We start from the raw sequence: 13,298 nt of genomic DNA, 5'->3' as shown, positions 1-13,298 counted from the left end.
TTAGTAAAGAACAAATATTGTGGCCAGTGGTTTACAAAAAACAGACAATTTGCGTTGGTCATATAAACCATTTGTTCTTGATATTTTTCCCTCTACAAAGAAACAAAATTTTAATATTTGCACTTTCAGATTATCAGTGATTGTATCAAAACCATACAGACTGGGAAATGCTCCAGGTTCAATTCCGTTCTATGCCAAGTCAGCTAATGCCAGCTGGGGAACAATTAATGTTAGTGCCCCATGTGGAAGAGAAATTTGGCCATAATTTTTGACTGCTATCCAATGTTTCCTCCATTATATGGTGCACATATGTAGTTGTACTGTGAAGGTTGGATTAACTATGATGCTTGCCTCCCCTTTTCTCCCTTCCCCCATCCCTTATAGTACTCACTGTCGGGAGGGAATAGTGACTTTTTGAGCAAGGGACCAGAAAGCAACCAGCAACTTGGGAAATGTAGAAGAGGGAGTCAGACAACTTCAGGAATGGTTATATTCAGATGGTGTAATATTTATAGTGAGAATACTAATGTGGCAATGTAAACAAGACTGGAGTTGCAAAGAAAGCTATGTCTGTTTCAGAGAAGCATTTCCCTTCTCACTAGTTGAAAGTAAGTGAACCTTTATGGGTAGACAAGCTGTTGTGTGCTTTAAAGATTTACTCTTTTGTTTTGTCGATTGATAGATGCATCCTATCCTTTTATATGACTGATTCATTCGATTTGTAAGTCAATAGCATATCACATTTACTGTTGATTGACTCACTTAAATTTTATTTTGGCAATCTGTTAAAAAAAATCCTCATTGGGAGCAATACGTACTGATATAGAGGCACACCTTCTGAATAAATGTCAGTGTTGATTATGTACACAGTCCTCTGAGGTAGTATAGGTAGAATTATATCTAATCTGGGAAGATGTGTTGAACCTATAAACTATATTTAACATGCTGCTACCATTTGGTGTGAGTGGAAAAATAATCAAGTCAACATTTGTTCCTCACCTTGAGCATAAAACTTCAATTAACAGCCTTTCTCCAGAATTTATTGCTTAAGTTGTATCACACAACACTTTTCAGCAGTATTTTATCCCTCACTTAATTAACAAGATATTTTAGCAAGAAATGCCTTACAGGTGTTTTTTAAATCTCTTTGTGGTAAAATTAGGAAAGAACTAAGATCTTACAAACTCCTAGATGGAGTTGCCATTGAATCCTGATTCGAGCCTTGGCCTGCCTACCTGCATTCACTGACTTTATGCACAGTACCTGACTTCAAAGAATAATGGGGAAGGGGAAGAAGATAAAAGGCACAGAAATGGAGGTAAACTCAGAACTATAGACGGAGGAACAGAAAATATTTTGGAATTGGGTAGAGACATTTTGAAACTTGTGACAAATATTTGCGTCAAACTTAATGAACTGTAGTTAGTGCAGAATAGTATTCATGTTCTTCGCTTAGAATTGGTGAGTCAGGGCATGTTTTATTAGTGAATTGCTATCTAAATTACGTAGAAGCAAGAAAATCTTGCTAAAAGTAGCATTTTAATATGAGTGGAAACTTTTTTAAAAAAATGTCACTTGTGTTTTGTGAAAGTTAGTTCAGTTACACAATGGATAATTCAAACAAAGTATGCCTTTGAAATTGAGACAATTTTGTTCCAATTTGCCCGTAAATAACAGTTTGGGAAAATAATCCTTGGATTTGATGCAGTATCTAGAATGCTAATGTCTCAAAGGAATTCACAGAAAATTATTCTGAGGTGTAGTGACTATTTGTAGGCAAACATAGTAGCTAATTTGAGCACAAACCACCATAAAGTGAATAACCAATTTATCTGGATTGTTGGGCAGAACTCCGAGAGCTTCTCTTTCAAATACTAATATGGAATCTTTAACGTGAACCTGAACAGGTAGGCGGACCTTGTTTGATTTATCATCCAAAGGATGGTACCTCCAACATTGCAGTGATCTCCGGGGGTGGAATCTTTAACGTGTACCTGAACAGGTAGATTGGGTCTTGGTTTGATTTAACATCCGAAGGTTGATACTTACAACAATGCAATGGTCTCTAGTACTACACTGGAAAATTTGGAGGAAGGGGTGGCTTTTAGTAATATAGTGAAATTAGCATTACTTAGCTCTCTGCTATAAATCTATAATGCAGAGTTTTTTTTCCAATTATATTTCCAATGTTGGTAATATTTTTAAATATGGCATGGTGGGTATGAGCTAGTATTAGCTATAAACCTCTGACCTCTCAACGGTAGAGAGTTGCTGACGGAGTAGATGAATGAGCAGGTTTCCCGAATAGTCCACTATATTTTTTAATGCTTTTTTGGCGTTATTAGAAGTTGATTTCCTCTGTTTTAAACCATGGTCTCTCCCACTAGTCCTACCTGGAATCCTGTCCTCACCCAGGACTTCAGCCGTTAGGCCTGTTTGGTGGAGAAAATGGCTCCTCCAGTATGAAAGTGATTTCACAGATATTATGTGGAATGTCTATTGTCTGGAGAAAATTGAAAGTTGTGGGGTGGCAGATTTACTCCCTGTATATCTGTAACCTACGTATTCAAATGGAAATTGTACCCAATAAGTGTACAGTACCATGTGAGTTTTTTCGGTTATTTTGAGAAGGAGCTACGTGCCGTAATATTACTAAAAGTTTAGTAATTCAGGCAGGCCCCATTTAAACTATTTTCATGCCTTATCCTGACCTCTTGTTGCCAGGACTATCATTTTGAAACTGATTCCAAATTGAGACTATTCCATCATGCATTTGGTATTGCACTGCACTAATCTATAGTTTTAAAAAAAATAAAATCTTGATTTCTAAAAGTTGTTCTGTTGCTGGAAATGCCAAGGCTGAACATTCCAGGTATATTATTCATCTTAAGCCTTGGGCCAGATTTAAGCATGTAGCTCCTTTGACATACTGTAGAATTGTCTCCCCTTCGAACTTTCACAGACTTTTGAGATTTAGTAGCTTACATGAGACATGGAAATCTGATCATTTTCAACATCAAAAGGTGAAGCTGTGATTTTAAAGTTTTTTTTTTAACTTCCCCTTTTCCTTAGGCTACTCTGAGATGATATCGGAGATGAGACGGAGTAATGTTGTGATTGAATGGTAATGTGATAGTTTTGCCTAGAAATACTGTGGTTAAGCTCAATAGCAACCACTCGCTCTACCCCATAGAAAACTATGCTCTAAAGTGACTTTCTGTGACAGACTGCTAATAAAGCATGCTCATTTATTTTTGTTAAAAGAAAGTCATTTGAAGCTTTTGTGTGGTACAGGTATGTTTTTAGCATCATATTGGCTTTGGGGACTGTCGGCAGGTATGTCCTTACTTTTTTTCAGTGTGTGTGAACTTTAGAACAGATCTATTCTTTTTTGGTGGGCTTGTGTTCCCCCAAACAGCAGTTTTTTTTTGGCATCATGATAAGCCACACAGTTGTCAAGTGAATCAACATATATAAAGTAGGGCAATCTACTTTGACACACATTGTTTGACTTGTGCCGCTTACTGGTAAGAGCACAATTTCTGCCCATCCCAATGAATGATGTTATTTTTCAAACCAATTCATGAACTGATTTCAAAATAAATGTTCTAGTTCCAATCATCACATTAGTGTCCTGCACAAGTGCTACATTTTAAAAGGTGAAAGATAGTTCAGTACAACAATAATCTAAGATGCTCCTCAGCATATACAGGAACATCCAGGTTGTTTTTATTCATATTTGTAGCTGGGAATTCCCTATAATCTGTCTGCTCCGTAGTCGCACTTTTCCTTGCCTTGCGATTTTTGGCATTTTGCCTTTGGCTAATGACCACTGTTTAACGTAAGACCACCACCCTATTTAACGCAACCCAACAGAAGTTGCATTGGTTGTTTCGTTCTATTTGAAGTTTAGCTTTACCCACAATTAATAAGCTATGGACCCCATGGAATGAGGAAAGCTTGCGCTTGCCCTCCATGTTCCAGCCTCAAACAGATGCGTGGCAGACAGTATCGTTTGACTTCATTGCGTGTCGTTCCACAGCCGGAGGAGGGGTAAGTGCGCGCAAAACAGCATTTTTCAACTATTAAAAACATTTCTAAATACTTGGGGATGGAATGTGGAACAATCTATACAACAATTTGCTATCGTGCCAACTAGAGATAAGGTTACATGGACCTGATCAACGTGATTTTCATGTATAGGCTACGTTTGAACTTGTTTATCTTTAAAAGTAAATTTGTTTGCTTCAAGAGAAGTGTTGCAAATGTCACTTTGCATATACTCCACTGGACAGGGGTAACCGACTTTTAGCTGAAGTTGTTGTAGGGGAATGAAGCGTTCAGAATTCATTAAACTGAAGTCCTTCAATATTTAGAGGGAAATACTATATTGGCTTTTCTGTTATAAGCACAATTGATGGCCCCTTGTACAAATATTTTTTAGTTAAAACTTAATATTCTATTTTTAAAATGCACTTAAGCTTTGGTCTGGAGACTTTGGCAACTAGAGGAAGTACACTCTCCAATGCAATACTTTCCAGGGATATGAATCTTTCAATCGTGCCCTCGTGTAGCAAATCCTACAGATTGGATAGACTTCTTAACTGAATCGGGAAGATCGTAGTGTGTTTTGTTTATTTGAAGTTGTGACACATGCCACTTACATTTTCTAGATTGAAATTTTAATGGCTTTAATTGCTACTTAAATATTTTGCCAGAGTTGAGATGTTAGTACTAAGAAAGTTATAAATCTGTTTCCCTTTTGTAAAATTAAATGTTTGCATTTTTATATTTTGCACTGTAAGTTGTGTATTCAATCCATTTCTCATGCAATGCCAATAAACCAGAGTTATTTGTTTTACAGGATGGAGAGGTGGATGCTGAAGAACTGCAAAGGTGTTTAACACAGACTGGGGTACATGGGACATACAAACGTAAGAACAGTTTCTATTACTTGTCTTGCAGGTGCTTAGTTTAAATGGTATGTTGTGGATGAGTTATTTCCAAGTACAATGGAACTTTTAACACGTTAGTTTATGAGCAACGTGTTCTGCTTTGTGTTTTATGCATTTGAGGTGGACCTCTGGTTATGATGATGATCTTCAGTGTTTGAGATGTCGGGTGAAAGATTGTTTTTTAGTAATAATCCTTGCATTTGATATAGCGTCTTATCACATTGTCACGACATCTCAAAGCAATTCACAGGATATACTGTAAAGTGAATTGACTGTATTTTGTGGACGAAACGCAGCAGCCAATTGTGCACAGCGCAATAATAGTTTTAAAGTCATTACACAACTTACCAAAGCTATCATACTCCACACTTAGCCACACATGTTGAGATGAGCAGATGAATTAGGATGAAGAAGGCTGATCTCTGATCTCCTCCCTCCAGAACTTCCATCTTGGCATCAAACTGCTTTTTAAATGAGTCCAGAGTCTTGGCCTCAATCTCCCTCCCTGGCAACCTGTTCCAGTTGTTACCTCCGAGGAAACAAAAACTTCCTGTTACCTGTCCTGAAGTTGCCCTTGATAATTCTAAATCTATGTCCTCTTATTCTACTGGCTTGTGCATCCTAAAGTATTGTTCTGGATTTACTTTTTCAATCCCTTGTAAACTTTTATACACTATGAACTGACAGTAAAATCGATAACTTTTTAATACTTTTACAAACTGAATTAATTTACTTCAATGTAGTTGAAAGCATTGGCTTGACCAGGATTGTATTCTATTTACTAGTCTTGGGGTGTCCAAATCTGTTGACTAGGTTGGAAAAGTGCGCATCACTGTTTGAATGTTCTACATGCTGTTAATTGTTTTTTTTAATAATTCTGTGACATTATTTTTCAGCTTTCAGTTTAGAGACCTGCAGAATCATGATCGCCATGTTGGATGTATCCTAATAGTATTTTTTTTGTCAGCCGGGTGTCAGACACATGAGTATCCAAACCAAACTGAGATTTCCATGCTTCCCACCTACACATGGAAATCCCAGAGATAGATTGTTGGAATGGAATGTGCTCTCTCTCTCTCTCTCGGAGGGGCCCACCCTGCTTACCTAATTCCGGAGAGTATTAGGCACAGGTTGGCAAGAGCTAAAGCTTGGGGGGAGCCCATAGTGTTGGGTTGGGGTAACTACTGGGGTCTAACCAGCAAATTACAATCTTTAGTTTAGGAATGTTATTGAATGTTGTCTGTTGATAAAATAAAAAATGTTCAAATAAGGATCCAATGGAGTTATCAGCGATCAGAATGAACATTTTTAGGAGGAGCAGGAAAATATTGGAAATGATTTTCATCTAAAATACCATTCTATTTTATATTATGCAGATGTTTTTAAATAGAACCTGAAAACAACAATAGAGGTATTTTATGGGCACATACTTGCAAACTAATTTAAAAAACTTCCAATAGTTACTTATGTTGATTCAAATTCATATTACCTTGGGTTAGGAGATATAGTATTGTGCACAATCTAGTGTTGCACTGCCTGAAAACAAATTTGGGGAAAATAATTGCAGCTGTTAATTATACACAAGCAACAAAAAAGTATTCTTAACCTGAGCATTTCAGAGAGATATGACTGGGAAAATGGGCTTCAATGAGTTCAAAGAGCTGTGGGTAGCGTTGAACGGTTGGAAACAGAACTTCATGATGTACGACCAGGACAAGAGTGGGACTGTGGAGCCTCTGGAGCTTGGCCAAGCGATCGTATCAATGGGTAAGTGGAACAGTTGGCTTTCTTAAATATTCAGGATGTTAAAATGGAAAAGAGAGAGAATATTGGGGTGGGGGGGAAGAAAAGTTCATAAACTTAGAAATGAATTACTAGTATAAACTTTATATTAAAACTAATCCAAACATCTTGAGTAGAATTATTTTTCAAAATCTTCGTCTATAAACTAAATCTAATGTACGTGTATTTTCTGTGGTAACTGTTGTAGTCTCTGAAATGCTCTATATGATTGAGACCAGTCTCAGCTGCATACTGAAAACTGTTTATTTTGGGGCTTGCTAGGATACCGGCTAAGTCCTCAAGCTATCAGTGGGATTATAAAACGCTACTGCAAGGACGGAAAGACTTATTTTGATGACTATGTTGCCTGCTGTGTGAAATTAAGAGCAGTTACAGGTATGTTTTACTGTTTGTATCTTTCTAGAAATACTTGGTTCTAATTGTAATTTTTAATGGCAGTTGCAGAAGTTGACATTTTACTAATAGGGTAAAACTCAAGTCGTATCAGTCAGGACCATAACACTTGCGCAAATCAGAGTTGCAGGCAAACTTGTGTTAGGCGTGTTTAATCAAGCTACACTGCATGTGTAATTCAGTGCAGTAAGTGAGCATGCGGTGATGGGTCAAGACTGGGTTTCCTGTGATTCAAAGCATCTTGACCTGTCGCTGAATGCTCAAGCATTGGTTTGCGGGCAATTAAGTTCTTGTGTGCATGGATCACCAACAACCTTTCTCATGATTCAATGCAATTCAGAAGTGCGCATGTGTCAACGGGTCGTTTTCTTCAACCCAAGTAGAAAATGTTTGTTTTATTAGAAATTAAACATTTTCTTTGTTACAGATGCTTTCAGACGAAGAGACAGTCTGCAGCAAGGCTATGTGAATTTTGGCTATGATGATGTAAGTAAACTGAAGTCTAACGTTGAAGTTTTATTGCAATACATCTGTTTCTAAACTGAATGGGTTATGCAAGCTAGAAATGGGTGGGTTAACAAAGTTGGCACCAGTTCTAATGTTAATTTCTTTGAAGTTTTGTCGCAGGACTAAATCTAACACAGCATTATGAACATCTCTATATATTTTACCAATATATTTCATAAAACTGTTACAAAAGCAAGTTTGACTGTTTCCCAAGAGTCATATAAAAGTTTAGAACATAATCATACTATAAACAGAAATTATCTAAATTAGTATAACATGATCTATTTTGCTGGTTTTCAAAGTAGCCTTACTGCTAAAGTAATTGTTTGTGTAGAGTGTTAATTGTTTTATCCTGTTTCCCTGTTGTAGTTTATCCAATGCACCATGTCCATTTAAGCACCAAGTGGCAGCCGCTATTCAGAGACTGATGATGGATTGAAACCAGTGATTTATATTGCTCTGAGGAGAGACGGAACCTGCTCAAACTGCATACTCGTTTAGTCGTTTTGTACATTTTTCTTTTTTTATGTAAAATAAAAAAGGAAGTGGGATTTTATGATGTGTACACAATTTGTTATGCTGTCACTTGCCAAATTGCTTTTACTAGCTTGCACCATATTAGTTTACAGGTAAATAGCTTTGCTGCTGTTGCACCTCTAGGAATTTTGTGTAGTTTATTACAAACGTTTTAGGTTTTTAGATGCCAACTATTACTGTAGTGTATGATGTAACCAAATTAATATGAATCAATTTTGTGAACAAAACGTCACTTTGCATTTGACTGGCACTTCCATTTGCAGTTTTTTTAAAAAATCAATTTTATATTTTTTCCACATTTTCATACTGCTTTTTCACCATGTAATGAGAATCTTTTCCTTTCTAGTTAATGCTGGATACATTGTCATTGCAATAAAATAAAATTACAAATATTCAGATCCAGGTGTATTTTTGTCTTCAAGAGAAATTTGCGGTATGAACTGCAAACAATGTACCCCTTATCCCCGTCGTGCTGCCCTCTCAGGATCACACATCAGATAAACATCCTAGTGTTTGGGTTGACAACCATTTTAACCTCACAATTATTTTTCTGGGTTCACAGCTTACGTTAAGCGAAATAAATTCCCACACAATAGTGATTCTCATCTTTAAAAAATATATCTATAACTTGTCATTCATCTGTACTCATGTCATTTATTTGTAGCATTAACATAATAAAAGGTCATTTTTCCAAATGGTATTGATGCACATTGTATAGCTGTGAACAAACCGGAAACATTCAAAAATAAGCATAGTATATAGTGTTACATTGTACAAAACCTAGTATACAGTGGGTGGCTTTATAAACGCTTAAAAATAGTTATGCGTTTACACTTCACAGAACAAAATTGTCAGAAGGTTGAATTTTCCATTTTATAAATACCAGAAGATGAAAGGGGCATTTTGCTAACGCGCAAAAAGCCCAAGTTATGAACGTTTGAGAGAACATCACTTTGCACTTTTTTGTCTTACAGTAAACGTGAGTGTTTGGAAACTGTCTAAAACTATACCGGTATGAAATTTTGTGCTAAAATATACAGTCCAGTATTTTCGACAAAGGCATATTTAAAAGACAACCATACCTGTTAAGCTCTTATATTACCAACAAGAACAACGTAATGCCTACTTGTACGGATGCTTTCAAGAACTGGACTCTGGTTCTTGCTGTAGCAATTTTTTTTATTTTTTGTTTTTTTTACAAACATTCTACATCTTCTAATTCTTGTGTATGGTATCAAACTATTCTCCCCCCCCCCCCCCCGCCGCCCCCCCCCCCCACAACCAAATGTCATTCCTTTCTGCACTATTATATTTCATCAACGTATGATTATTTACAATATTTGCAAAAATTTCCGAGTAAAAATTGAAATTGTGCAAATTGAAAGTTTGACTGTTTTACAGCAAGAAACAAGCAACAAGCGACACATTTTGCATTAAATAGTTTTTCACTCCAAAATAAAATAAGTAAAATAAAATAATGCAGATCGGGGATATTGTTCCTTCACAAAATATTTTATGAACATGTCACAAAAAATGACAAATCTGCAGTACAAATTTGAGTACATCTGGTTGGGATCACATGGTAGCAAGCCATTAATAATCCTTGCATTTGATATAGCGACTTATCACATCCTTGAGACGTCTTAAAGCGCTTCACAGAATATACTTTAAAATGTAGTGATTGTGTATTTTGTGGGGGAAATGTAGTCGAGCAGACCAATTGAGAAAGGTCCTTAAAAGATTGCAAGAAAGGTTTAAGATGGCAATCTGCACATGGTGTAAAACTCAAAGATCCTGTCTATTTAACATTTGTGTTCAGCTGGTGTGTGAAATCAAAATGGTCTTTACTGCTTTGGGTTCCTAAATTAAGAGGCTCTATTTTCACAAAAAGCATTTAGCAAAACCTGTTTGGTGAATGAGAAGAGTCGTGCATTAATTTCATTATGATGCCACATGCAAATGATGCAATCGTGTTTGATACAATGGGCAATGATAAAAGGTTTGCTATATATGTTTTTCATGAGTATGTAAACACCTTTAACTACAGTGGCTCATATACTGCAGACACTGTTTTGTGATAAAATATAAAAGTAAGTTACTTACTCATTTATTATGTGGAATAATAGAGCGCCCTCAATACTGATAAATGTCCTCAAATGTACTAGATGTAGCATTGAAACATCATTTAAATCTAAACATTCTGGACAATTATACTAGTATTATGAACAAATTCGCAAAATGAATTGATTCAGAGTGTATTGTCAGGTCTTATACCGTATATGATTCTGTACTCCTCAGTTATCCATTTTGTATTGTATTGTATTCACAACTACACAGTGACCGCTTACACATTAGCACTGTATTTATGTTAACAGCCAATGAAAATATATGGGGATTAGAACATTATTTAACTTGATGCAATTTCGGCACTGGGATGCACTTTTATTTAGTTTATGTTTAAGGTTAAGTATGGTCTAGTCAAATTGCTTTGGATGTTTGAATAATGATCTATGAAAAAGCTGTTTTTCTTTTTTGTTGGCTTGTAGCAATAATTTCAAGACTGGCCCATGTTTTACGTACACCTCAATTAATGGTTTCGATATGTTAATAGATTTATGGAGTGTTTTGTATTTTCCATCATTTTAAACTTGGCCTTTTGAAATCAAAAAGAAATGTGCCTCTCCTATCCGTCAATGTTCCTAAGACTAAATGGTATTAATTGAAAACTGAATTTGAAAGAACAAATTCATTTGAATCCGGTTAAATTAATTAAATTGCCTCACTCAATGTCTCGTCAATTGAATTAAGGAATTGTGAATATGCATCAGGTGTGGACTTAATAAGCACAGAAATGTTACCATGTGAGCCGAGTGCCAGATACACAAAAATGCATATTGCATTTTAGACTTACGGACGTTCAATAAACAGTGTTAAAGTGAGCCTGTCAACTCACTCTGAAGTCGAGAGATGAGTTGAACATTTGTATTTCAGGCCACAACTATATTACTATATTTCCGTAATGCAGTTCAGATTTTCATTGTTCTTCATTATGAAGATTCAATTGTATTTTCCCATCCCTTCATAGAATAGCAAGTATTGGAGGAAAAATAAAAAAAAGTGAGAAAGTAAGATTAGTGAATGGTCAAGCTGCTATTTTAAGCACAAAATGTACAGTTCCTGCTTATTAGAAGAGCCTTGTGCTCAATGTGCTTGCAATAGCTGTTTAGTTCAAGTAATTATATCTAGTTCAGACCAGAACTGCCAGCCTCCATCTGACCAGACTTGGGTGGACAGTCACCATTTTCTCTCTCTCTCTCTCCCACCCACCCCAATCCCCCATGAATTCAAACTAAATTCATGCAACACAGAAACCAAATGTAACAGCATGCATTTTTTTAAAGGTTTACTATCAATTAAGGTGCCTTAGATTACTGGCAGTGTGACGTTTTTAAACATACTCTATTCTTAACGAAGCTTTCATTTTCATCAAAGAGGAACTTCAAACATTGTGAGCTCAGAGCTGATGTGAATCTACAGTGCTTTTGCATATGGACAGTATCATTGTAGACCCCTGAGTCAAATATGGAGGATGCTATTCGTAAAGCTACTGAAAGCAGAAAATCTACTGAACCGCAACAGGATCAATTGGCTATTTGCCAGGAAGCCCAGGATCAGACAAATGTCTGTGGATACCCAGCTGTCCCATGGTGCTCACTGAAGAGCTTGGGAGGGAAGGATATCTGGTTGGATGCAGGTAAGATTTGGATTGTTCTTGTTGTTGGAACCGTGATTTCTGTTCTTGTTCCTGGTCCAAAAAGCTGGCGAAATTGTCTTCTGACGCTGTGTTCGGGTGAACCCCACTGGAAAGTGATTCTTTGGATTTCAGGTTGGGTTTTTCAAAGTCTAAAAATTGTGGATTCTAAAAGGGGAAAAAAGGAAGCAGAAATCTGGAGTAGGATTTTTGGAAAGAGATGGGTTTAGTATGAATGAGATTTCAGTAAATAATCCGGCAGATTCTAGGCTGAAACTAGTGAGGTGGTTCATCAGAATGTCTCCATTTTGCCTCTGTTGACTAGATCGAGTACATCACCGCCGGGTTTAAAGAAGGTTTGTCCAGGACTAGGCACAATGATGTCTCTTTACCTGTGGTGTTGATGTGAAGCAGTGATCTGTGGTTCTCGAAGTTACTGGTTGAATTGTTTGGATGACCCTGGTGTTTGGTCTGCGGTAGTCTGTTGTGGCTGTTACCGTGCTGTAAGCAGGAGGTCCCGACAGGGAATGCCTTTGCAGCAACTGCAAGATGGTGTGGATATCAGTCGTCATTTGCGTTTCCAGCCTAGAAACATTGGGGAAGATTCACATTCAATTGTCACTGTTTTATATACTCTACACCAATTATTTGTTGCCGCGTTTTGTCCACGAAATACACAGTCAATCCACTTCACAGTGTATTCTGTGAAGCATTTTGGGACGTCTCAACGATGTGATAAGGCAGGTATTATTGTTATTATTATGTACCCACTGGAACCTTGTTCCTCAACGTGCCTTTTCCCATTCGTGGGATGGATATACCTGTTGAGTTGTTCCTGAAGTACATCTAGTCTGTGCTCCACATCTCCATAGGTTATATCACTCTCCGTCTCCGAGACACCCCGTGCTGCGTGAGAAGAGGCTGACTGTGTGGACATATCAGGGTATTCGGCTGGCTTCCCGCTCTCCCACTCTTTCAGTCCATCACTGACATCTGAAAAGATCCCTAAAACAACACATTTTCTGTTATCACAATCCGGTACAAAAATGCAATGGGTCAAACCACATTCTATGTGGTAATCATCACTTCAGATCTGTTATTGAAACACTGCATTTTCACCCAGAGTTTCTTTATTCCAAGTTGAATTCCACTGGAATTTGATGGTTTTCATAAATGCATTGTGCTTTCAAATAAGCACATAAACATTCGATAACACAGATCATTATTTATCCACATGTTATCTATTTTAAGACCTGTAGCCTTTAATGTGTGCATTTCTCAGCATCCCAATTAATGTATAGACTAAATATGTTATAACTAAATTCCTCCCATAAGATTGAGAGAGGCTTGTG

General features: G+C 36.9%; 2 protein-coding genes across 2 annotated transcripts in view; one reads left to right on the top strand and one right to left on the bottom strand.

The window, feature by feature from the left end:
- Positions 1–4,864: 4,864 nt before the first annotated feature.
- Positions 4,865–8,580, top strand: gca (grancalcin; the record flags this gene model as incomplete). The annotated part of the gene is given in 6 exon segments (NM_001292737.1): positions 4,865–4,934; positions 5,852–5,895; positions 6,575–6,722; positions 7,020–7,133; positions 7,579–7,637; positions 8,028–8,580. Coding segments are annotated over 6 exon segments (462 nt in total), but the record flags the coding sequence as incomplete, so codon positions are not given.
- A 1,304-nt stretch (positions 8,581–9,884) lies between these two features.
- Positions 9,885–13,298, bottom strand: part of LOC103176367 (potassium voltage-gated channel subfamily H member 7) — a 107,224-nt gene continuing 103,810 nt past the window's right edge. The window contains exons 15-17 of the mRNA XM_007889842.2: positions 12,768–12,951; positions 12,339–12,531; positions 9,885–12,114 (exon numbers count right to left, since the gene is read on the bottom strand). Coding sequence (XP_007888033.2) covers positions 11,845–12,114; positions 12,339–12,531; positions 12,768–12,951 — 647 coding nt within the window. The 3' untranslated portion in view covers positions 9,885–11,844. The remainder of the gene's footprint in view (positions 12,115–12,338; positions 12,532–12,767; positions 12,952–13,298) is intronic.

This window comes from Callorhinchus milii, unplaced genomic scaffold (genome assembly GCF_018977255.1).
Source record: "Callorhinchus milii isolate IMCB2004 unplaced genomic scaffold, IMCB_Cmil_1.0 Scaffold6, whole genome shotgun sequence".
NCBI classification, from domain to species: Eukaryota; Metazoa; Chordata; class Chondrichthyes; order Chimaeriformes; family Callorhinchidae; genus Callorhinchus; species Callorhinchus milii.
Note: the sequence above shows the minus strand (reverse complement) of the source record. Positions and strands in the feature narration are given on the sequence as shown.